General features: G+C 40.6%; 1 protein-coding gene across 2 annotated transcripts in view; it reads right to left on the reverse strand.

The window, feature by feature from the left end:
* Window positions 1-283: 283 nt before the first annotated feature.
* The window catches only part of rce1a (Ras converting CAAX endopeptidase 1a), a 97983-nt gene continuing 74796 nt past the window's right edge, over window positions 284-23470 (reverse strand). For both annotated transcript variants that reach the window (XM_047385132.1, XM_047385131.1), the window contains 3 exons: window positions 13224-13295; window positions 13046-13108; window positions 284-2128 (listed from right to left, as the gene is read on the reverse strand). In XM_047385132.1, coding sequence (XP_047241088.1) covers window positions 1899-2128; window positions 13046-13108; window positions 13224-13295 — 365 coding nt within the window. In that variant the 3' untranslated portion in view covers window positions 284-1898. The remainder of the gene's footprint in view (window positions 2129-13045; window positions 13109-13223; window positions 13296-23470) is intronic.

Genomic DNA, 23470 nt, shown 5'->3' on the forward strand with positions numbered 1-23470 from the left:
ATGTCTCCTCCTCTCTCTACCCCTCTTTCCCGTCTGCCTACTGTCAAAAAAATATAAATATAAATAAAGGCCACTAGTGCTGAAAAATATCTTTAAAATCAATGAAAATTTAAGTTCTAAAAAAAAAATTGTTTTTTGTAACATCCTTTCTATCACGAATGGGCAGCTATTATCAGAAAAACATTCTTGCACCTTTAAGTGGTATGTCTATTACCGATGCTCTTGACAAGGGTCTTATATTCATTTCATTAATTAGTAATGTGCAAAAAAAGCATTCAAAGTACCAGAAGAGTAAAACCTTTTAAATCTTGTTACATATTGTAGATAATGACTGTTTTGGAAAACTTGGCAAGATTGAAAAAAATTTGGTAGTAACGAATACAGCCTAATGCATTTATGAACAGTTCAAACTTTTGGTAACAGAAAATATGAAAGGGAAAAGAGTTTTACCCATACTGTTAATAAAAATAAGACAGAAAAGAAAAAACACAATTCTGAAACTAAGTGACAAACTTGTTGTGCATGGGGATAATTATGGTTATGGTTATGCATTTCTGTAGAAATGTCACATGCCAGGGACTAAGAATGGGAGCCATTCCATGATCCACTATTACAAATAAAATAACCAAACTAATGCAGTTTAAAATGCAAATAACCAGGGCTATTATACGGTCATATGCAACAAATTGGAATTTGTGTTCAGATGAAGCTGAGACTGGATTAAAAGTACATTTTAAAAATAATTAACCTTTAAGCAGGTATTAAACATACTTTTCCTTAAGCCAACATTTATATTTTAAAAAAGTTTTTTTTTTTATTGGTCTGATGTCATATTCTAATCTTTTAAGAAATCAAACGTTGTCATGTCATGTGTTTTTATTAATCTATGTAATGTTTCCCTCAATGAACCAAGTTACTAAATTAAATTATTGTTTTTTATAACAGCCTAATTTATTAAATATGACTATATATATATATATATATAGTATATATTAAAGATTTAACTTCTGCTTTAAACAAATAGCAAAAAAAGAAATTACTTTGCAGGTAAAAATCAAACACTAAATATGAAAATAAACTAAACATCCTGCAGAATACCCTACTGGGAAAATGACAGATTTCCTATTATTTAAAACCCCCAAACCAGAGAGTAGAAATTTTGTTCTCTCCTCCAGTGCAGCTACAGCAGTGCTGATTCCGCTTAGAGGTTCATGCAGTCAAAAAAACCAGAAATCCTGCTTAAGATGTAATTGTGCAGTTAGAAAGGAAAACTGGCAGTAAGGCAAACTGCAGCTCGTAACAAGTAGCATGACTATTGTATAAGCCCCTTTAACCTGACCCATACAGCAAATTTGAAGGCCAAACCCAGGCAATGTTTTGGTTGTCAGAACAAATAAAGATAACAGCAAAATAAAATATTTGATTAGTTCACAGAGCTGAAAGCTGCTTCGTAAAAAAACTAAAAAAGTCCACCATATAATTCTTTGCTAATTTTGACTCAACGTTTGTGAACCAAATAAGAAATAAACTATCTTGTTTTAGGAAATGTAACAAAGTATAAGATTCTGACATGAAGATGATTTCTATAAAATAAAGTCACCAGATCAGTGAAGACGGTTGGCCTTGGAACAGAATGGTCCCAGGAACATTAACCCTGATTTGAACACATTCTGGGATGTGACCAGTTGCCCCATTTACTATTTCATGTCATACAAAAGAAACCATTTAGTGTATTTAGTTTTGGAGGTTACAAGTCAAATTACTATCAGCACTGCCCAACCAAATTGTATGGATCATCAATGCCAGTTTACCATTAAAATTAACTAATCCCTTCATTGTCTAAATGTTGTACAGCAACAGGAGAAAAGTGAAAAAGCCTGTTTAGGCAGACAGAGAGGTCAGGAGAAACAGAGACAGCTGGGGGATGAGGTGAGGGTACAGACCGGAGTAGGGGCGCCATAGAAGGAAGGGTCTGTTAAAGGAAAGAGCAACATGAAAAAGAGAAGAACTCCGAACAGGTAGGACGATAAAATGATGAGGCGTTGGGGGTGCTCCAGTGCAGTGCTGATGGCTGGGAAGCCCATGTAGTTACAAAAGGAGTGACAGAGAACCGGACCCATCAGGTGGCCTGAAAAAGACAGTTGAAGAGGAGTTAAAGTGACCAGTCGACTGAAATCATTCTAAACAAACACACCTCATGTTTGGCAAGTATTTTTATACAATTTATGAACACATACATTTCTATAACAATCATACAATTATTAATATAGAGATAAGATAAACTTTATCATCCCCTTAGGGGGAAATTAAATAGGTTCAGCAGCAGGACAGATTAAAGATTTACCTCTAGTAAGGAAGGAAAAATAAATAGTGGAAAAAAAGAATGAATGATTAACCATGATTAAAAGGAAACAAAATTACAACCAATATAGTACAGAATTATTTAAATATTTACAGACTGTAAAATGCTTCCAAAAATAAAAACGGCACAAATGAGAAACGTCGAAAAAAACAACTGCCTGGCCAAAAAAAAAAAAGTCGCCACCAAAAAAAGAGGTCACACACTCCAATATTTCGTTGGAGCCTCTTTAGCTTTGATTACGGCACACACTCGCTGTGGCATTGTTTTGACAAGCTTCTGCAATGTTACAAGATTTATTTCCACCCGGTGTTGCATTCATTTTTTTAACCAAGATCTTGAATTGATGATGGTAGTCTGACTGCTGTGCAAAGCCTTCTCCAGCACATCCCAAAGATTCTCAATGGGGTTAGGGTCTGGATTCTGTGGTGGTCAATCCATGTGTGAGAATTATGTCTCATGCTCCCTGAACCACTCTTTCACAATTCGAGCCCGATGAATCCTGGCATTGTCATCTTGGAATATGCCCGTGTCATCAGGGAAGAAAAAAAGCATTTTTGGAATAACCTGGTCATTCAGTATATTCAGGTAGTCAGCGGACCTCATTCTTTGAACACATACTGTTGCTGAACCCAGACCTGACCAACTGTGCCAATCCCAGATCATAGCACTGCCCCCACAGGCTTGTACAGTAGGCACTAGGCATGATGGGTGCATCACTTCACCTGCCTCTCTTCTTACCCTGATGCGTCAATCACTCTAGAACAGGGTAAATCTGGACTCATCAGACTATATGACCTTTTTCCATTGCTCCAGAGTCCAATCTTTATGCTCCCTAGCAAACTGAAGCCTTTTTTCCAGTTAGCCTCACTGATTAGTGGTTTTCTTAAGGCTACACAGCTGTTCAGTCTCAATCCCTTGAGTTCCCTTTGTGCATGTGAAACTGCTCTTACTTTCAAAATTAAACATAGCCCGGAGTTCTACTGTTGCTTTTGTTTAATTTGATTTCACCAAACGTTTAAGTGATCACCGATCATGATCATTCAGGACTTTTTTCAGGCCACATTTCTTCCTTGAAGACTATGGGTCCCCACTATTCTTCCAGTTTTTAATAATGCGGGGGACAGTTCTTAACCCAATGTTGGTAGTTTCTGCAATCTCCTTAGATGTTTTCTCTGCTTGATGCATGCCAATGATTTGACCCTTCTGAAACAGACTGACATATTTTCCACAACCACGGGATGTGTCTTTCGACATGGTTGTTTAAGAAATGAGAAGCTGATTGCACCAGTTGGGATTAAATAACTTCTTGCCAGCTGAAACATAATCACCCATGCAGTACTTATCAAATGGGAGGCTCATACTTATTTGCTTAGTTAAATCCAGGTGGCGACCTTTTGGCCATGCAGTATATATAGATATAAATGCAACTCTAGACAAGATAAAGTACAATAATCATAACACTATTTATATATATATATAGAAGGAAGATATAAAAAAGGTGGATAAGTATTTGCTCTATACAGGTCCTTCTCAAAATATTAGCATATTGTGATAAAGTTCATTATTTTCCATAATGTCATGATGAAAATTTAAGATTCATATATTTTAGATTAATTCCACACTAACTGAAATATTTCAGGTCTTTTATTGTCTTAATACGGATGATTTTGGCATACAGCTCATGAAAACCCAAAATTTCTATCTCACAAAATTAGCATATTTCATCCGATCAATAAAAGAAAAGTGTTTTTAATACAAAAAACCTCAACTTTCAAATAATCATGTACAGTTATGCACTCAATACTTGGTCGGGAATCCTTTGGCAGAAATGACTGCTTCAATGCGGTGTGGCATGGAGGCAATCAGCCTGTGGCAGTGCTGAGGTCTTATGGAGGCCCAGGATGCTTCGATAGCGGCCTTTAGCTCATCCAGAGTGTTGGGTCTTGAGTCTCTCAACGTTCTCTTCACAATATCCCACAGATTCTCTATGGGGTTCAGGTCAGGAGAGTTGGCAGGCCAATTGAGCACAGTGATACCATGGTCAGTAAACCATTTACCAGTGGTTTTGGCACTGTGAGCAGGTGCCAGGTCGTGCTGAAAAATGAAATCTTCATCTTCATAAAGCTTTTCAGCAGATGGAAGCATGAAGTGCTCCAAAATCTCCTGATAGCTAGCTGCATTGACCCTGCCCTTGATAAAACACAGTGGACCAACACCAGCAGCTGACACGGCAACCCAGACCATCACTGACTGTGGGTACTTGACACTGGACCTCTGGCATTTTGGCATTTCCTTCTCCCCAGTCTTCCTCCAGACTCTGGCACCTTGATTTCCGAATGACATGCAGAATTTTCTTTCATCCGAAAAAAGTACTTTGGACCACTGAGCAACAGTCCAGTGCTGCTTCTCTGTAGCCCAGGTCAGGCGTTTCTGCTGCTGTTTCTGGTTCAAAAGTGGCTTGACCTGGGGAATGCGGCACCTGTAGCCCATTTCCTGCACACGCCTGTGCACGGTCGCTGTGTTTCTACTCCAGACTCAGTCCACTGCTTCCGCAGGGTCCCCTAAGGTCTGGAATCGGCCCTTCTCCACAATCTTCCTCAGGGTCCGGTCACCTCTTCTCGTTGTGCAGCGTTTTTTGCCACACTTTTTCCTTCCCACAGACTTCCCACTGAGGTGCCTTGATACAGCACTTTGGGAACAGCCTATTCGTTCAGAAATTTCTTTCTGTGTCTTACCCTCTTGCTTGAGGGTGTCAATAGTGGCCTTCTGGACAGCAGTCAGGTCGGCAGTCTTACCCATGATTGAGGTTTTGAGTGATGAACCAGGCTGGGAGTTTTAAAGGCCTCAGGAATCTTTTGCAGGTGTTTAGAGTTAACTCGTTGATTCAGATGATTAGGTTCATAGCTCGTTTAGAGACCCTTTTAATGATATGCTAATTTTGTGAGATAGGAATTTTGGGTTTTCGTGAGCTGTATGCCAAAATCATCCGTATTAAGACAATTAAAGACCTGAAATATTTCAGTTAGTGTGCAATGAATCTAAAATATATGAATGTTAAATTTTCATCATTACATTATGGAAAATAATGAACTTTATCACAATATGCTAATATTTTGAGAAGGACCTGTAGTACATTATGATGTCAGTAGTCTAAGCCTAAATGGTCATGTACAACGCTCCCCAGTCTATGGTGAAGTTGGCTGGTATCCTGCTATTTCCTCTCTAGCTTCAGATTACAGCAGGTACCAGCGCTGTTCGCATTCCACACCGGTGCTTGAAAGCAGTGGGAAAGACACGCTGATCTTCTCAGGAATGCCTGTTTGTTCGCACTGTGATCCGAGCAGGCTTTGCCCGTCTGTCCAGTTCGGTTTTCTCCACCTGTTTTCCTTTCTGTTCTGTTTTGGTTGTTCTACCAAATCAATACAAGAAGGCAATCACAGTACAATGCTGACAGCTGAGTGTCCACATTATTATCAATTAGATGAAGTAGTAAAATGACCAACATGACAAGTAAACATAATAAGGAAATCAAAGAAATGATGAGCATGCAAATAAGGTTCAAACATTTTTAAGCTGTGTGACAATTATTTAATTTTGCTAAGTTTTGTCATCATGATTTACACATTTCTTAATCCAGTCTAAATTATATTAATTTGTCTACCCTGATTACTAGGAGTGCATTTGTTTTTTTGTAACACCCAATCTTAGGACACAGCATCAAACCCAGCAACGGATTCAATCACGCCTCACTAAGAGAGGAATTTCTGCTGTCTCCTCACTCACAGTTGCTCTTAGCACCTGGCTGAATCACTCTTAAGCTAAGACTATTTGGCAGGAATTTTTAGGTTAGGTGCTCTCTGAGAGGGCTGTTAGAATCTTTGAGTATACGGGCCCTGGTATTTTATGCGTCATGTGAACCAGTCTCAAGAGTGCTGTAGGAATTGAAATTGTCTAAGGTATCTTCATTATCTCCAATGTGCAATACGTTTTACAGTAGGCAGTAGCAAAAAAAAAAAAAAAATGTATTAAAACCACTTACAACATATATGCAGTTATATATTGAAATAAAAATAAAAAAACCTAATAGTATAAGTGATTTTCAGAATTTCAGAACCCTGAGCATCCTCTTCATGAGACTGTCGGACAACAACAGAGCATCGACAGTCAGAGGCTTCTTCAGATCTGCTGTCAGGCAGACCGCTAAAGAAGATCCTTCCTGCCCACAGCCATCAGCAACTACAACGGCTTTATGAAGAAGCCTGCATAATATGAGCTACAAAAACCTTTAATTTCCTTTTGGGATTAACAATGTATTTTTGAACTGAACTGAAATGAATTGAACTGGGAAGTTTTGCATCCTGACAGGGTATATCTGCACTCTGATGGAAGCAAAACAAAGTCTGTCCTTAATGGATGACTTGGATACGTCAAGATAGATCAGACATGTTTAGGAATCTAACCTTCAAAAAGGTCCTGAAAAGAAGTCATAGCAATTTTAACACACATCTTTACATTACTTTGAAGTAGATTTTTCTGTTTGATGTTATGTGACCGGTACCAGCAGATAAAATAAAAGGCTAAGAACAATTCTCAAAAAACAAAAACTAAACATTATATATATTATATTATACAGAACACAAAAAACTCATAGTGAACAAAAACATACAGAACAGTTAGAAGAGAAGACATGACAAGTATTCTGAACATGAGCTATGTTGAACATGTTGCAAATTATGTTTATAAACAGAGACACCGGCTCACAAACTCATTCACCATAGCCTTGTGGTGAATGAGTTTGTGAGCTGGTGTCATTGTTTTTTAAAACTGTGGCAGGATTTTAGTAGAAGCTTTTTTGACATCCCCCTTCTTTTCAGAAACCATTATGTTGTGGAAAGGCTACAGCAGTATAAATGTATTGGGACTGTTATTGACAGTAACATGTGCTTTGAACAGGCTGTGAATGCAAATTTCCATTTGAGAACAATGAGGTATGAATCTAAATCTGAATCTAAATCTGAACAACAGAATTATCAGCAAATTTAATTATGTGTCACTTGTCATGACAACTTTAACAAATGTTTGTGTACAAAACAGATGGAAGAGAAGAAAGAATGCAGACCTGCAGGGAACCAGTGGATTAAATAAGAGCATCTGACAAAATGTAATTCACCCACTTGTTGTTGCATGTTTAAAAAAAAACAAAAAATCCATTGACCCACAAATAACACCAGTACACTACACACTCTTATTTGCGAAAATATGGGGCAGAATTTAATTAAAAGCACTCAAAATGTCACCAGGTAAGCAGCGAACAAGGAATGTGACCTACTCTAGATACTTAAAAAAAATCATGTTTAAGAGAGGTCTCTGGCCAAATGCGAAAGCACAAAACAAAAAATAAAAGCCACAACATGCATACAAATGCCAAATACTAATATCCAAAAATATAATAAGAGGATAATATGTTAACATCTCAGATTGCTTAGTAGAAATGAAAGCAAATCTTAGCCGTTGGCTAACTAGAGATTTGACTTTTTTTTTTTTGGAAGAAATTTGTTAATTAAAACAGGTGGTATTTCAAAGGTTATTTATCCATGTCATATTATGTTTATAAAATGTATCACCTCAGAATACAAGGAAAGCTAACTATTAATTTTCAGTTTCTTGTGGAAAAACAGATCTCATTATATTAAAAGGTCCCAAATAGTTTAAAAATATGAAAATGGTGATATTAATGCATTAGTTTTTGAAGCCATGATCAGGGCACTTAGTACCAAATGGCTTAAAATATTTATTGTGCAAACAAATTCAATGGGGTTTCATATTCCTAATTCCATCTTCAAGTAGCTGGGAGGTATTGAATTCTTTGCAAAGTGTGATTTTAAGATCAGTACAATTCCAGTTCACTTATCAAACTTCCACTAACAAAGTCTCCAGTTCTGGAAATTGTAATTCAACACTTCTCACCCCATGCATCAATTTTATGGAATAATAGGGTGACCACAGTAGGTAGGAAGTCAATATTTAGAAAAGACTGGTATGATAATGGTGTTAGTTTTGTAATTTATTTTAGACTGTCATGGAGATCCATTGGATTTCTTTTCTTTTGTTAGAAAATTGTTGTGTGTTGTTATAAAGATGTTACGAAGGTATGCAAAGTGATTCCTTTAGCATTGATCTAAGTAATTAAAATTCTCATTGTGCTATTCAAAAGTGACTATCTCGATGCCTACATTCAAAGTGAATGACTGTAACTTTGTTGACTGTAAATGTAATATGATTATCAACTATGGTCTGAGACAAAAGATTTACTTTGATTATAATAGAGATTCTTTCAAGACATGTCCTAAGACAAATGTGACACGCCATGAGAAAAGTGGGAACAAGTCGGCCGAGCACAAACGGAGAAAAAGAGGAAAAACCATCCATTTCTGAGAATAGAGTGATTTTCGTTTTATTGCAAAATGTGCAAGTTAAAGTTATGAAGTAACCACTCAGTGCTCTAAATTACAGTTCAGGAGCTTTTAAAACAGTAAATTTTATGTTTAAACTCTGCCTTTTTTCAGCGTAAAACCCATCCGGCCTGCATCTGAATATCGGGGAGGGAAAATCCACAGCTCATTTATATAGAGGCTTTGTTTGGCTCCCTTGCTGGTTTTTGTTATGCATGTCAGCCAGTAAGAATGTGTTTCTTCAAGATGGACCAAGCAAAACACATGGCCAAAGAACTGAACAACAGCTGTAAAAGAGCTCTGCAGTGGGTGTAGATGTTCACCACTCACAGACTCTGAATCAGAAGGAGATGAAGCGGAAGAAATTGATGATAGCGACTGCATAAATTTAGAGAACATTCCAAGTTTCCAGCTGATGTTCACCCAAGACAAGGATGACAAAAAAAGGTTTGGCATGGCTGCAGAGGAGCTAGAACGTAAGATATCAAAGTCTATTGCCATCCCAATACTTGAAGAAGACAGAGACAGCGAAATGGACAAGATCCATAACTTTGACTGTAAATGCTACGGTAGAAGAAAGGAGAATTCTTAACTTGGGACACAGTCCTGTACTTGCAAACTTTCTTCAGAGCTCATGTACAACATACAGATGGATTCTTTAGAAGCAAAAAGGGATTAGCAGGACATGAAAATCATCGGACATCTTAAAGAAAACCAGCGTAAAGTAGAAACGTCAGCAATGACAACATCCATCAAGAAGACACCAACGAAAAGAAAACACGCCAGGACAACTTATTTAATTGGAGGCATCGAAGTCTGCAGGAACACCTTTCACTTGGGGTGAGTTTGACAACTTAAAAAAAAAAAGAACTATTATGATGCATCATATTAAAAATAAATCATGTATTTTTCTAAAGACCTCCAATGTATAATGCAGGTTTTCTTTCATCAGTTCTCCAAACTGTTGTCTGGCATCTGCATTGATTTTGACTGCATTCTTTTATTGCATGATTTCAACGTTGATATTATGTAAGATGGACGTGCACAAGAGATCAAACAGAACCAATCCATAGCATGGGACAGGTATGGGAGAGGATGTGGTTGTGGCTGATCTTGCACTTTCTGATCTTCACTATCTGAACATCCCTGGTATCACCAGGAGATGCAGAGGAGAGGTCGTCACAAAATGCTGCATTTATGATAACGCAACTGCAATATTCCACATGTCTTTTCATTACCAACCAGTCTGCCCTTTGCTTCTGCTGATGATCTTGTAGACAGCTTTATTCTGAAAATTGCTATTCTTATGGATGGAACTGTAAGAAAGGTTTTTTCTGGGGAAGAAAAGCCACAATGGAGGAATGCTCCTACAGTTAACACCCCAAAAACCTAAATGTTGAAAAGCTTTTGGAGAAAAACAAAGCTTTGGCTTTATTAAGACTAGGGGTGTAATGGTACAGGTATTCGTACCAAAAATATCCGGTACGGTCCTGATGGTTCGGTACACACCGAACAGCGTGTTTGATTCTGACATTTACTGACGGTCCTTAACTGCGAACCACCGTCTGCAGGAGGAGGGAGCAGGCAGGGACCAGCTGCCCGTAATCAGACTATCTGCCTCAGATCAAACGGGAGGAAGTCCCACAGTATCCGTGGAGCACAAATATCTAACCTAAAACTAACTTTACAGTGGTCAAAAGTCCACAGTTTAGCGCTTTAAAGTCTGTATCCTTATTACTGTCATGGCTGAGACAAAAACTTCCTCATGAAAGTGGAACTTCTTCTGGCAAACTCTGGAGCTTCACCAGTCCAAACAACAGCGTCTCTCCTCGCTGCTTCTCCTGTCACCCCCCACCTGAGTGGAAACGAAGCAATATTGTCGCGGTTTGTGCCTGTCCCGTCATTATTCAGCAAATAAAGCCAAGCCACTTTCTCAATTGCATCTGCCATTGTACACAAGAGACCAGCAAGGAAAATAAGCAAGGGTAGCTCCTCACAACGCGCGTCTTTCCACACTTTGCTCAAACGCGCCTCTAGAGCGCTTTTGACGTGCGTCTAGGGCATCTGACTTCAAAGTGCACAAGCGTCCAATTTGAGGTGTTGGACGCCTTTTTGACTCTTAAATCGCTTTCGGTCTGAACGCACCTTTACCCTATGTTATAAGTATAACCCTTTATTCACACAGACGCAGTCATCTATGTGTTTTCAACCAGGCTAGTAAAATTACTAAGTCGAAATAAAAAATTAAGGAAGCTAATAAACTACCAAAGGAAAACAAAAGAATAAACCACAGCCAATAAAAAGATGCAATTATGTTACAGTTAAATCTGAATATGTTTAAGTACCATGGTTTCCTATAAGGAATTTGGAATGAGACTTTAAAGAGCTTTAACCAGTTTACAATGCACATCAGAAGGATAAATTTACATTATTTTAATCAAATAATATTTAAAGAATGATTTGCTGAATTAGAAATCAATAATCTTTTTAATTTTTAATGTTGTCAACTGGCCACAACTACGGATGATTTCTGAATGGTTTCAGGTTTTGAGTACAGCTTTATCAACATATTCCTCCACCTTCCTCCCTTCCTGTTGGATGGAGTAAGGTATCCACCTTACTCCATTAAACCGGCTCAGCTATGGTTGAGGTGCAAACACACCCTCCATTTCTGCTACCTGTATGACCAATGGTTATAATCAGTCTGACAGAAAGAGGTATCCCAATCCTTGTGGATTTTAGTATAACAATGGCCATCAGTGGGCTCTAGATGGACAAACTTTATCAGTTTATTATTTTACTTAGTGCCCCTACACGTGGCCCGTTCTGGGGTGGCCGGGCTCTGGCACTCGGTGGTTTGGTCTGGCCTCCCCGGCGGCCCCGCGCCGTTCCGGACCCTTTTGGGGTGCCTTGAGACGACATTGTTGTAAATAAGCGCAACATTCTCACACTACTCTCCAATTTTGCATTATTTGCTGTTATTTCAGTTTTAACTTCTTGTTCTCTATTTTCTCTTCCTAGAAGCTACACCTGGCCTGACTCTGTGTCTACCTGTGACACCTTTCTGGAGAGGGGCATTGTCCAAGCTTCTGCTGGCAACAACTTAATGCTCACCTTCTACAGATGATCCACATGGCCCTGTCTTTCAGTGTTTAACCAGTTCTCTCTCCTAGATATAGCAATTGACTGAGCTTTTACTGTAACTAATTATATGTGCTCTTTTTCAGACTCTACCCTTGAAAACTGGCTCAAAGTTTATCTGTTCTTTCTTTATAGATGAAACGACTAAAGGAGATACATCCACTAACATTTACTTTTCCTTCCTATAGAATGTACTCCTGGATGAGTGCTTCTGTGTTCTTTGTGTGTCTCTTCTCTGTTCCCTCAAAGCCCCAGTCGGTCGTGGCAGATGGCCGCTCACACTGAGCCTAGTTCTGCTGGAGGTTTCTTCCTGTTAAATGGGAGTTTTTCCTCTCCGCTGTCGCTACATGCATGCTCAGTATGAGGGATTGCTGCAAAGTCAACACCAGTGACTGTCCACTGTCTCTACATGCTCATCCAGGAGGAGTGACTGCTACAAATCTCTGACTCAATGCAATCTGCTGGGTTTCATTAGATAGAAAAACTTTTTATCCCATTTGAATAAATAACTGAATCTGACTGCACTGTTCAATGGTTAGGATTAATTGGAATGTATGTACCTGACTTTTGTGAAGTGCCTGGAGACAACATGTGTTTGTGAATTGGCGCTATATAAATAAACTGAATTGAATTGAATATTCAATACTCGACATACTTTGCCTCCAAGTGCTAAGATCTAAAGAGGGGTTATATACGTACAATTCTTAGTCGATGTGCTGAAACCTACATTTCAGGAGCTGTAATATCTGTAATATGAGAACCCAACGCCCTCCTTTGCAGAGTTTAAAAAAGAAGACTAAATATAGAAGACTTGAAGTGAAGACAACTAATTTTGCTAAAGAGTTGCGCACATTGTGCTTACCAAGGATCGGAGGCAACGCAGACCCTAATCACACAATCAGTTAATCTTTTGTGAAAGAGGATTTTTAGGAGGGTTTTTAGGGGGCTAACATATTGCATTTGAAATGTGTATTGCTCACTTTGCACAGTTATCCAAGAATGTTTTCATTCTCATGTTTGATCAAGAACCAAGAATAATCTTTAACCTTTAGTTATCCAGACACTAAATGAACAATGAATGAAACCTCACCTGTTCTGATAAAGATGAAGGCTGTGTAAGCTCCAAATACCGCAGTGTAGGAAAACTGAAACACTGCAGCAAACCAGAAAAGAAAACACCTCTTAAAAACCTTATTCTTCATGTTTGTTGATGCCAACAATAAATGCAAAACAATCTGCAAATATCAGAATGTAAAAGGTCATCTCACCTGCTGAGAGGAAGATTCCTGATAGTGTCCCCTGTCTGAACCTTAGTAGCTCTATGACATGGTGGAAGTGAGCTGAAATAGAGGCCACAGAGAACATTCACAAAGGTAGCTTGTTTCTTTGTTGCACATCATAAACCCTGATTTCTGCTGTCTAATCCAGCAAGAAACATCTCAAATGTAGATAAATATCAACTGCTGAGAGAAAACCTGATGACTATAACTGACCCTTAGAAGTAAAACTAGATCTATTGGCTTATATATGGTGGGCGATATGGCATCATATGACATTCAAGTTTTTTTCTTATGTTTTTACCAAAATGATAATCTTGTCACTATTTTAAGATATTGAACATTGTCCCTTAAGAAAAACAAAAACACAACGCTAATACTTAAGAACATTTCTAAACAGATTTTAACCAGAAATCCCATTTCACTGACAGCTTTGGGATTTAAAGCCTCAGGGTTTGTTGTACTCTGGTAAAAGGAATCCTGGGGAATTTTGGTGCCTTCAGTTTCCATTGCTTAAAAATGGCCCTGGTACATTAAATTCAAATCAGCCTAAGAATGTAATGGGATGCTGTAAAGAAAACTGCACTACACCTTTAGTCCACCAATGGCATTAATGCTTTAAATTAGCTTTTATTTATTGACAAATGATGGTAGATGATGAGCTGCTTTTTACAATTGATCAATTCCTTCCATTCATTAATGTAATTGCACAATTTCCATAAGCAGGGAAGTTTAAATAATTATTTTACATTTAATTTTTACCTACTTGCTTCAGCCCAGAGTTTTTGCTTTACAACTGAATATTTTTTTTTACAATACCTACTAAACACTGATTAACACTTGTTGTTCTTTTACTATCATAATAATCAGGTAAACCCATCTACAACACAAACAGAAAAATGTCTTTAGTAAATATTTTATTTATTAGAATAAAAAACCCCATAAGCAATCAGTCTGGAAGTACAGGGAATTGATACTTTGTCTAATCATAAGCAAATATTCATATAAAGTAGAAGATGCGTGGAGTATACGATGGCAGGACATGGCCGGTCCGTTGTGGTGAAGAGAAAGCTGAGCCGAAAAGCGAAGCTCTCGATTTACCGCTTGGTCTACCCTCACCTATGGCCATGAACCTTGGGTCATGACCAAAATAATGAGATCCTGAACACAAGCGGCTGAAATGAGCTTCCTCCGTTCGGTGACCGGGCACTCCCTTAGAGATAGGGTGAGGCGCTCGGCCATCCGGGAGGAGCTCGGAGTAGAGCCGCTGCTCCTCCACATCGAGAGGAGCCAGTTGAGGTGGCTCGGGGATCAATACCGGATGCCTCCTGGACACCTTCCTCGGGAGGTGTTCCAGGCATGTCCCAATGGGAGGAGGCCCAGGGGATGGCCCAGGACACGCAGGAGAGACTATGTCTCTCAGCTGGCCACGGAACGACTTGGGATCCCCCCAGAGGAGCTGGAAGAGGTGACTGGGGAGAGGGAAGTCTGGGTGTCTCTACTGAGTCTGCTGCCCTCGCTACCCGGTCCTAGATGAAGCGGAAGACGGCGAGTATGAGTGCTTATTTTGGTCATCTGTCTGGCTACAAACCTAATCTGACCAAAAGCGCGATTCTTCTCTTGAATCCGGCAGCAAGGCGTTTCCCCCTGCATAACTTTCCATTCAGGGTTGCTTTAGATAGTTTTGTGTACTTAGGTATTTGGGTCACAGCTCTGTTTGAGGACCTATTTAAATCTAACATTCTCCCATTGATTGCTCAGATGCAAAATGACTTTGAGCGTGGGACTCTATTAAATTTATCCCTTGCAGCCTGGATCAACTTTATCAAAATGAACACCCTTCCAAAGTTTACCTATTTATTCCAAGATCTTTCTTCCACAGTTCTTTTTTCCCAAAATGGATAAATTAGGAGCTGAGTTTATCAGGAACAAGAAAACCCCAAGACTATGTGGCCCTTTGCTTCAGAGATTAAAATCTCTGGGGGGATGGAGTTACCAAATTTTAGCTTTTATTACTGGGCCTGTAACTTAAGAGCAATCCAGTTCTGGCTTCATTTTGAGGGCTCTGCTTCACCCCCCACCATGGATAGCTATGGAATCCATGTCTGCCAGACCAGCATCTTTGTCTGCGCATGCTCATGCATCTGTAAATTACCCCATTTCAGCTTACTCAAAGAGTATAATAGTTAAAGCTGCTGTGAGGATATGTAGCCGATTTAGACTTTACTTCGGCCTTCAGGCTTCATCTCATCTGGCCCCACTTGCACCAAACCTGTCATTTCACCCTTCACTAATGGACGGAGCGTTCTCTTCCTGGCAGGTGCAGGGAATCAGAACAATCAGACTCGTATAATTTTGACATATTTTCGTCTTTCCAGCAGCATCTTTCAGAGAAGTTTCCTCTTCCTGAAAATATATATTTTTCAGATATTTACAGATCCACTGTTTTGTTAGAAATGTTTACCCCAGTTTTCCTAATGTACCGGATCCCACTGACCTGGAGCCATTCTTGACCCCGCTGCCTGCTATGAGGGGCATGATCTCTGTTATACAATCTCATTCGCTCCTTAAACCCAGTATCACTTCGTGTTATTAGGACACTATGGGAGAATGATTTACAAAGTGAACTTTTAGATGATTGATGATGCATTTCAGGGGTGCGCAGTAGTGAATAATTGTAAGGTGGAGTGAGTAAAGTGCAGCAACCAAAGTCACTTCAGAGAAGAGCAGAAAGTCAAAGCGGCAGAGACTGGGGGATTTTGTTGAGTTGACCTGTCTGGCAAGCTAACAAACTAGCGAGCTCGCAGGCTCGGACCTTCAAACCCCACAGCGGAGCAGAGTGAAGACCCCAAGAATTGGCGTGAGGCCGCGGTGTGAGGAGGCCCACGGAGTTGCTGCAGGTAATGAGGTCCATGTTGATGCCCCAATCCCTTGTCAGAAGGGAGAGCGATGTTAAATCGTAGCGAAATTGGGTGAGTCATGCTGGCCGAATGCGGATCCGGGAGGGGGAGAGATATGGCAGCAGCGGACGATATGGAAGAAATAAAAAGATCTTTGAACTACATGTCTGCTGAACTATGGAAATTAACTTCATAGCAGGATCGACTGATTGGGTTGATTGATGAAGTTAAAACACTGAAAATTGTGATACAGGAAAAGGACAAAAAAATAGATGATTTGGAACAAAGAGTGGACAACTTGGAACAATACACGAGAAGAGATGAGTTGATTATATCTGGACTAAAAATGAAGAACAGATCTTATGCTCAGGTGGCTTCGTGTGTGGAGACAGGAGAGGGCACTCCGCAGAAGGAACTGGAGTCTCTTGAAGAGCAAGTAGTAACATTTTTGTGCAGCAAGGACATCAGCATCCAAGATGAAGCTATTTCAGTCTGTCACACCCTACCTACTAAGGCAGGAAATAAAACACCTGCTGTTGTTTTTAGATTTATTAGTAAGATACAGAAATAGCCTGCTAATGCAATCAAATAAGCTGTAAGGTACTGGTGTGTATATAAATGAGCATGTGACAAAGAAGAACAGTAATATTGCACCTGCAAAAATGATAAAAGAGCTGAGTGAGTTGGAGGAGTTCAGGAAGAAGACCTAATGGGAATGATGGCTGTCAATATTTTACAGAGAAAGAATTTGAGAATACGGTGGCTCCTTTAATGCACAGCGTATTTTCTGTTATACACTTCAATGTAATTAGTAAGAACACCTAATGGTTAGATACACATGGCAAATTTATTCATGAACACACATAAAAATAGAATGGATGAAGTTGTTTGTGTTTTTTTTTTCTTCCAGGGAATGATGGCTGTCAATATTATACAGAGAAACAGTTTGATAATACGGTGGCTCCTTTCAAGGACAGAGCATTTTCTGTTGTACATTTGAATGTTCGTAGTTAAAATTGCATGACAGATACGATAAGGGACTACTTGTCAACTTAGTAAAACGTTTGGTATAATTGCAGAGACGGAGACTTGGTTGAAAAATAATTATGTAAATAAAGTACAGAGTGAAGGTTATGAAATATATTATGTAAACAGAGTTGCTAAAAAAGGAGGGGGTGTAGCTCTATACATCAATGTAAATTTAAAATGTAGACTTGTTGAATAAATGACAACTATTGTTAGTTATATCATGGAAATGGAGATGTTTGATAAGATTCAATGTAAATCAGTGTTCTTGTGCAGGGATTTCAAGATAGATCTTGAAGGGGGACAACAGATATCAGACGAGTTTGTAAATGCTATGATCAGCACAGGGCTGTTTCCCATGATATCTAAACCAACAAGAATTTCAGCACACAGCGCAACAATTATTGACAACATCTTTGTCAATATCAGCAATGATGATAGAATGTTATTATAAGGAATATTAATAATTGATGTAAGTGATCATCTCCGTGTGTTTATTGTCTGTGAGAGTCAATGTAGGGTTGTGACACAGGTTGCTACAGAGATGGTTATAAGGAATCGATCAGTTAAGGCTATAAATGCCTTACGAGAACATCTTAGAAAACAACAATGGGATGAAGTGTACAGTACAGACCGAAAGTTTGGACCCACCTTCTCATTCAAAGAGTTTTCTTAATTTTTATGACTATGACTATTGTTTATGTTTGAATTTGTATTATGGCAAGAAAAAAGCAGCTAAGTAAAGAAAAACGAGTGGACATCATTACTTTAAGAAATGAAGGTCAGTCAGTCCGAACAATTGGGAAAACTTTGAAAGTGTCCCCAAGTGCAGTCGCAAAAACCATCAAGCGCTACAAAGAAACTGGCTCACATGAGGACCGCCCCAGGAAAGACCAAGAGTCTACCTCTGGTGCGGACGATAAGTTAATCCGAGTCACCAGCCTCAGAAATCGCAGGTTAACAGCAGCTCAGATTAGAGAACAGATCAATGCCATACAGAGTTCTAGCAGCAGACACATCTCTAGAACTGTTAAGAGGAGACTGTGTGAATCAGGCCTTCATGGTAAAATAGCTGCTAGGAAACCAATGCTGAGGACTGGCAAAAAGCAGAAGAGACTTGTTTGGGCTAAAGAACACAAGGAATGGACATTAGACCAGTGGAAATCTGTGCTTTGGTCCGATGAGTCCAAGTTTGAGATCTTTGGTTCCAACCACCGTGTCTTTGCACAAGAGGTGAACGGATGGACTCTACATGCCTGGTTCCCACCGTGAAGCATGGAGGAGGAGGTGTGATTGTGTGGGGTTGCTTTGCTGGTGACACTGTTGGGCATTTACTCAAAATTGAAGGCATACTGAACCAGCATGGCTAACAAAGCATCTTGCAGCGGCATGCTATTCCATCCGGTTTGCGTTTAGTTGGACCATTTTTCAACAGGACAATGACCCCAAACACACCTCCAGGCTGTGTAAGGGCTATTTGACCAAGAAGGAGAGTGATGGGGTGCTGCGCCAGATGACCTGGCCTCCACAGTCACCGGACCTGAACCCAATTGAGATGGTTTGGGGTGAGCTGGACCGCAGAGTGAAGGCAAAAGGGCCAACAAGTGCTAAGCATCTCTGGGAACTCCTTCAAGACTGTTGGAAAACCATTTCAGGTGACTACCTCTTGAAGCTCATCAACAGAATGCCAAGAGTGTGCGGAGCAGTAATTAAAGCAAAAGGTGGCTACTTTGAAGACTCTAGAATATAAGACATATTTTCAGTTGTTTCACACTTTTTTGTTCAGTATATAATTCCACATGTGTTAATTCATAGTTTTGATGCCTTCAGTGTGAAGCTACAATATTCATAGTCATGAAAATAAAGAAAACTCTTTGAATGAGAAGGTGTGTCCAAACCTTTGTTCTGTACTGTATAATGATGATGTTAATATTGCTTATGATTCATTTATGAAAATATTGGTTGGCTTGTATGATAAGAACTGCAGTTTAACTAAACTATGAAGTAACATTAAGAGGAATGCCACCAACAAACCCTGGATGATAAATGGTGACTTCAACGCCCACGTGGGAAACGACAGTGACACCTGGAGAGTCGTGATCGGGAGGAATGGCCTCCGCGATCTGAATCCGAGTGGTGTTTCATGATTGGACTTCTGTGCTAGTCACGGATTGTCCATAATGAATACCATGTTCAAGCATGTCCATCAGTGCACTTGGGACCAGGACACCCTAGGCAGGAGGTCGATGATCGACTTTGTTGTGTCGTAAGACCTTCGGCTGCATGTTTTGAACACTCGGGTGAAGAGAGGGGCTGAGTTGTCCACAGATCACCATCTGGTGGTGAGCAGGTCCAACCGCATATTGAGGGTCTGCTGGAAACATCTGGCAGAGCCCTTGGCCAGGGATGTATTCAACTCCCACCTCCGGAAGAGCTTTGATTAGATTCCGGGGTATGTTGGAGACATAGAGTCCGAGTGGACCGTGTTTTCCGCATCTAGTGTTGATGCTGCTGCCCGTAGTTGCGGCCATAAGGTCTGTGGTGCCTGTCGCAGCAGCAATCCCCGAACCCGGTGGTGGACACCGGCAGTAAGGGACACTGTCAAGCTGAAGAAGGAGCCCTAACGGCTGTGGTTGGATTGTGGGACACCTGAGGCGGCTGATGGGCACTGTGAGGCCAAGCGTGCTGCGACCCTGGCTGTGGCAAAGAAAAAACTTGGGCCTGGGAGTAGTTCAGTGAGGCCATGGAGAAGGACTACCGGTTGGCCTCGAAGCGATTCTGGCAAACCGTCTGGCACCTCAGGAGTGGGAAGCAGTGCTTTGCCAACACTGTTTACAGTTGGGGTGGGAAGCTGCTGACCTTGACTGGTGACATTATTGGGCGGTTGAAAAAGTACTTCGAGGATTTCCTCAATCTTGCAATCACGCTTTCCCTGGTGGAAGCAGAGGCTGGGGACTCGGGGTTAGAATCTTTCATCACTCAGGCTGAAGTCACCAAGGTGGTTAAAAGGTTCTGTGGTGTCAGGGATTCAGGGGTGGATGAGATCTGACATTGCGCGGTGGTCAGGGACAGTGCCTCTGGACTGGCAGACTGGGGTGGTGATCCGCCTTATAGGAAGGCTGACCGGAGGGTGTGTTCCAACTACAGGGGATCACACTCCTTAGCCTCCCTGGTAAGGCCTACGCCAGGGTGTTAGGTGTGAAAACTTGTATTTTGTGTTTATCACTCAAAAGACCTTGTACATTCTGAGCTGCACATGTGAAACTAGACACAGAGGCTGTTCTCACCCCCACACACATTCGGACCATCTTTGACCCTCACACACACACACACACACACACACACACACCATAACTGTCGGTTGAACTGTGTTTGAACCAGCATATAAATAAAGAGAGAGGGTGTCAACACTTTGTAGTTGCACTGCAAAGTGTAAGCTACCTCTTGCTGCAAGATAATAGACTCTGTGTCGTTCCTTGAGTTGAGTAAATAATACCTAACATTTAGTTGGTTCTTTGACGCCGGAGATTTTTTAAACTAACCTAATCTTGTCTTTTGCAGTGACTGAAGGATTCCTGGGAACCGCCGACGCCGAGGAAGTGCTACCGCGCAGCCGCGCCTAGGCTTGGTGGCTGAAAGCCTCGGTGTGTAAATTCACATCAGGCCGGTGGGTTAACTGCTTCGCTCGACACCGAGTGACTCTGGGGGTCCGGAGAGTCACCTAGAAGTCAACTCAGAGGTGAGACGTTTTGTTTAATATTAAAGAAAGTTGGAAGTCGCTGGTAGTGTCTCGCCAAAAGGAGACAGCAATTGGAAAGGTATTATCCCGCCTGAAAGGGATAGAGATAAATTAGGTAGGATCCTGCCGGAAGGGGATTGCAAGCGACAAGTCGTTCGTAGTGTCTCGCCGTAAGGAGACAGCAATTGGAAAGGTATTATTCCGCCGGAAAGGAAATAGAGATAAATTAGGTAGGATCTCGCCGTAAGGGGATCAGAAAACGACTAGGTAGTATTCCGCCATAAGGGAATGAAACTAAGTGTTGTGAAAATAAGTGTTAAAAAATAGTAGAGCTCATAAAATAAACCAGGTTAACCTTAAACAACTGTGGGGCTTTTGCCCAGATTGAAAGACGTATTGGCAATTTTTGGAGATAAAGGTCGGGTTTAATCCCAGAAAATTAACACCGCTGCGGATTAGTTGCAGTAGAAGGGCGTGTTAATGTCCTCTCCTTGAATCTCATGCCAGTGAACTTCTGTCTGGGACATTTATAGCGTTGTTAACTAAAACTAAACACCATGGGGAAGGGACAAAGCAAAAAAAACTCTGATTTGGAAAGAGATGTAAAGTTTATGGAAAACTATGTAGAAGGTGCCGGGATGATCTGTTATAGATGGAATAAAAAACATGGGTTCTTAGGTAAATTAGATACTAAAGACATCTTGAAGCTACAGGGAGATTTAAAACTAGAAATCCTGCAAACTAAAAGCCCAAATTAGAAAGAAAAAAGGAAAGTTGAGTATAAACTCTCAGATAAATAGTTGGAACAGAGTAGGTTGGGAGACATGCAGAGACAAAATAAGGGAAAAAGATGAAAGAAGAAATTGGCTGCTGCGGTTTTGGTGCGCCCGAGTGAGGAAACAGTCACTGCACACAGACAGCAACCCCCGCCCCCTCCTGCCACAGCTGCACAACAGATAGAAGACAGAGGTGAAGCTGCAGCAGCCCCTAAAACTCCTGCAAGGAAGCAAGGAGAATCAAGTAACCCTTTTAAAACAGAAGGTGAGAGCATTTCTAAATGGTTTTCGCATAATATTTGGGGGGGGGCACAGGCGTACAAACCAGAAATAAATATTTAAAAAAATACAGCTGAATCCGAAACAAAGCCCCTCTACCCAAGAGCTGCGTTAATGGCTCACAAACAGAAGTTTCACCCGTCTGAAAAAAACTTAGAAGAGGACACATTTCCTCTGGTCGAAGTGGCCAACCCAAATGCTGGAGGCCCACAACATAATCCCCCAACATTGTTAGTTTACAGGCCATGGACGCAGGAAAATAGATCATCAGCATTAAAAGGCATTCTACCGATACAAGAAGGTGTAGAGGAGTTCTTAGCAGCTGAGAAATGCTACAGTGTTTCACTCAGCTTTTTGGTCACCGGTGGTGCAGAGTAGTAGGAGGCTACACTGGCTGTGATGTTTATGATGATCCACTGGCACATGACTCACAAGAGTTGCGTGATGCTCTACGGCCACTCTATGCGAGAATTAGGGAAGTTTATGGACAAGCAGCAGATTATGGTAAAATCTCTCAATGCAAACAAAAAGATGAGGAAGACCCACAGGACTTCCTAGACAGAATGAGACGAGTTTTTAGAGCAAATTCTGCCATAGCATATGATGAGGCAGAGAACGGAGCTTATCAACAACAATTAAAAAGAGCATTTCTACAAGGTTTGAAACCAGAACTTCGAAAATACATAGACAAACACTGGGTTCATCAAAGTACAGGAAACGCCACCCAGGCTCTGGAATACGCCCAGCATGCTCATAAAACACAGCAAAACAAGAAAACCGACACGTTTGTGGTGCAAGATGGCTTAATGGCGTTGCACATCTTAGACTCCAATAAACAGAGAGGAGGGGAGAGATTTAGAGGCCGTGGAGGGAGAGGAGGAGGCCCACGGCAGAATTACACTCAAAAATTCTTGTTTGAGGTGTGGCAAACTGGGACATTACGCCAGAGAATGCAGAACTAACTTGCAAAATCATGGTCCCCAAGATGATAACTGATGGTTCTGCAATAAACCAGGACATATCGCAAAAGAATGCAGAGAAAAGCGGGTGCATAACCCCAACTCCACCCAAAATTGACAATTAAAATCACAGCCCTCACTTCCTCCCCCATTACAGGAGGGAGATGACAGTAAAATGGAGGAAGTAGACATACAAGCCGCACTGGAACTTATAGCATTGCATAAAACACAAGATTTGCCATATAAAAATATAATAATAAATAAAGTATACAGCAGCTTATGTGACACAGGGGCGTGTAGAACTGTATTAACTGAGCCTCCACCTAAAGTAAAGTATTCTGACACCGCGGTGCATGTCAGGTCAGCGGTTGGCACATCAGAAGTACATTATTTCAGCAAGCCAGTAGCTATAACAGAGCCTGAAACTGGATTCAATTGCCAGGCTTCTGTTTTGATCAGTCAGAAACCGGTAAATCTGCTGGGAAGAGACATTATGCAGAAATTACACATAAACATCGTGTCTACAGAGACAGGTATGAAAGCTGTGGTTGAGGAGGGA

The sequence above is a fragment of the Girardinichthys multiradiatus genome, chromosome 14, assembly GCF_021462225.1.
Source record: "Girardinichthys multiradiatus isolate DD_20200921_A chromosome 14, DD_fGirMul_XY1, whole genome shotgun sequence".
Classification (NCBI taxonomy): Eukaryota; Metazoa; Chordata; class Actinopteri; order Cyprinodontiformes; family Goodeidae; genus Girardinichthys; species Girardinichthys multiradiatus.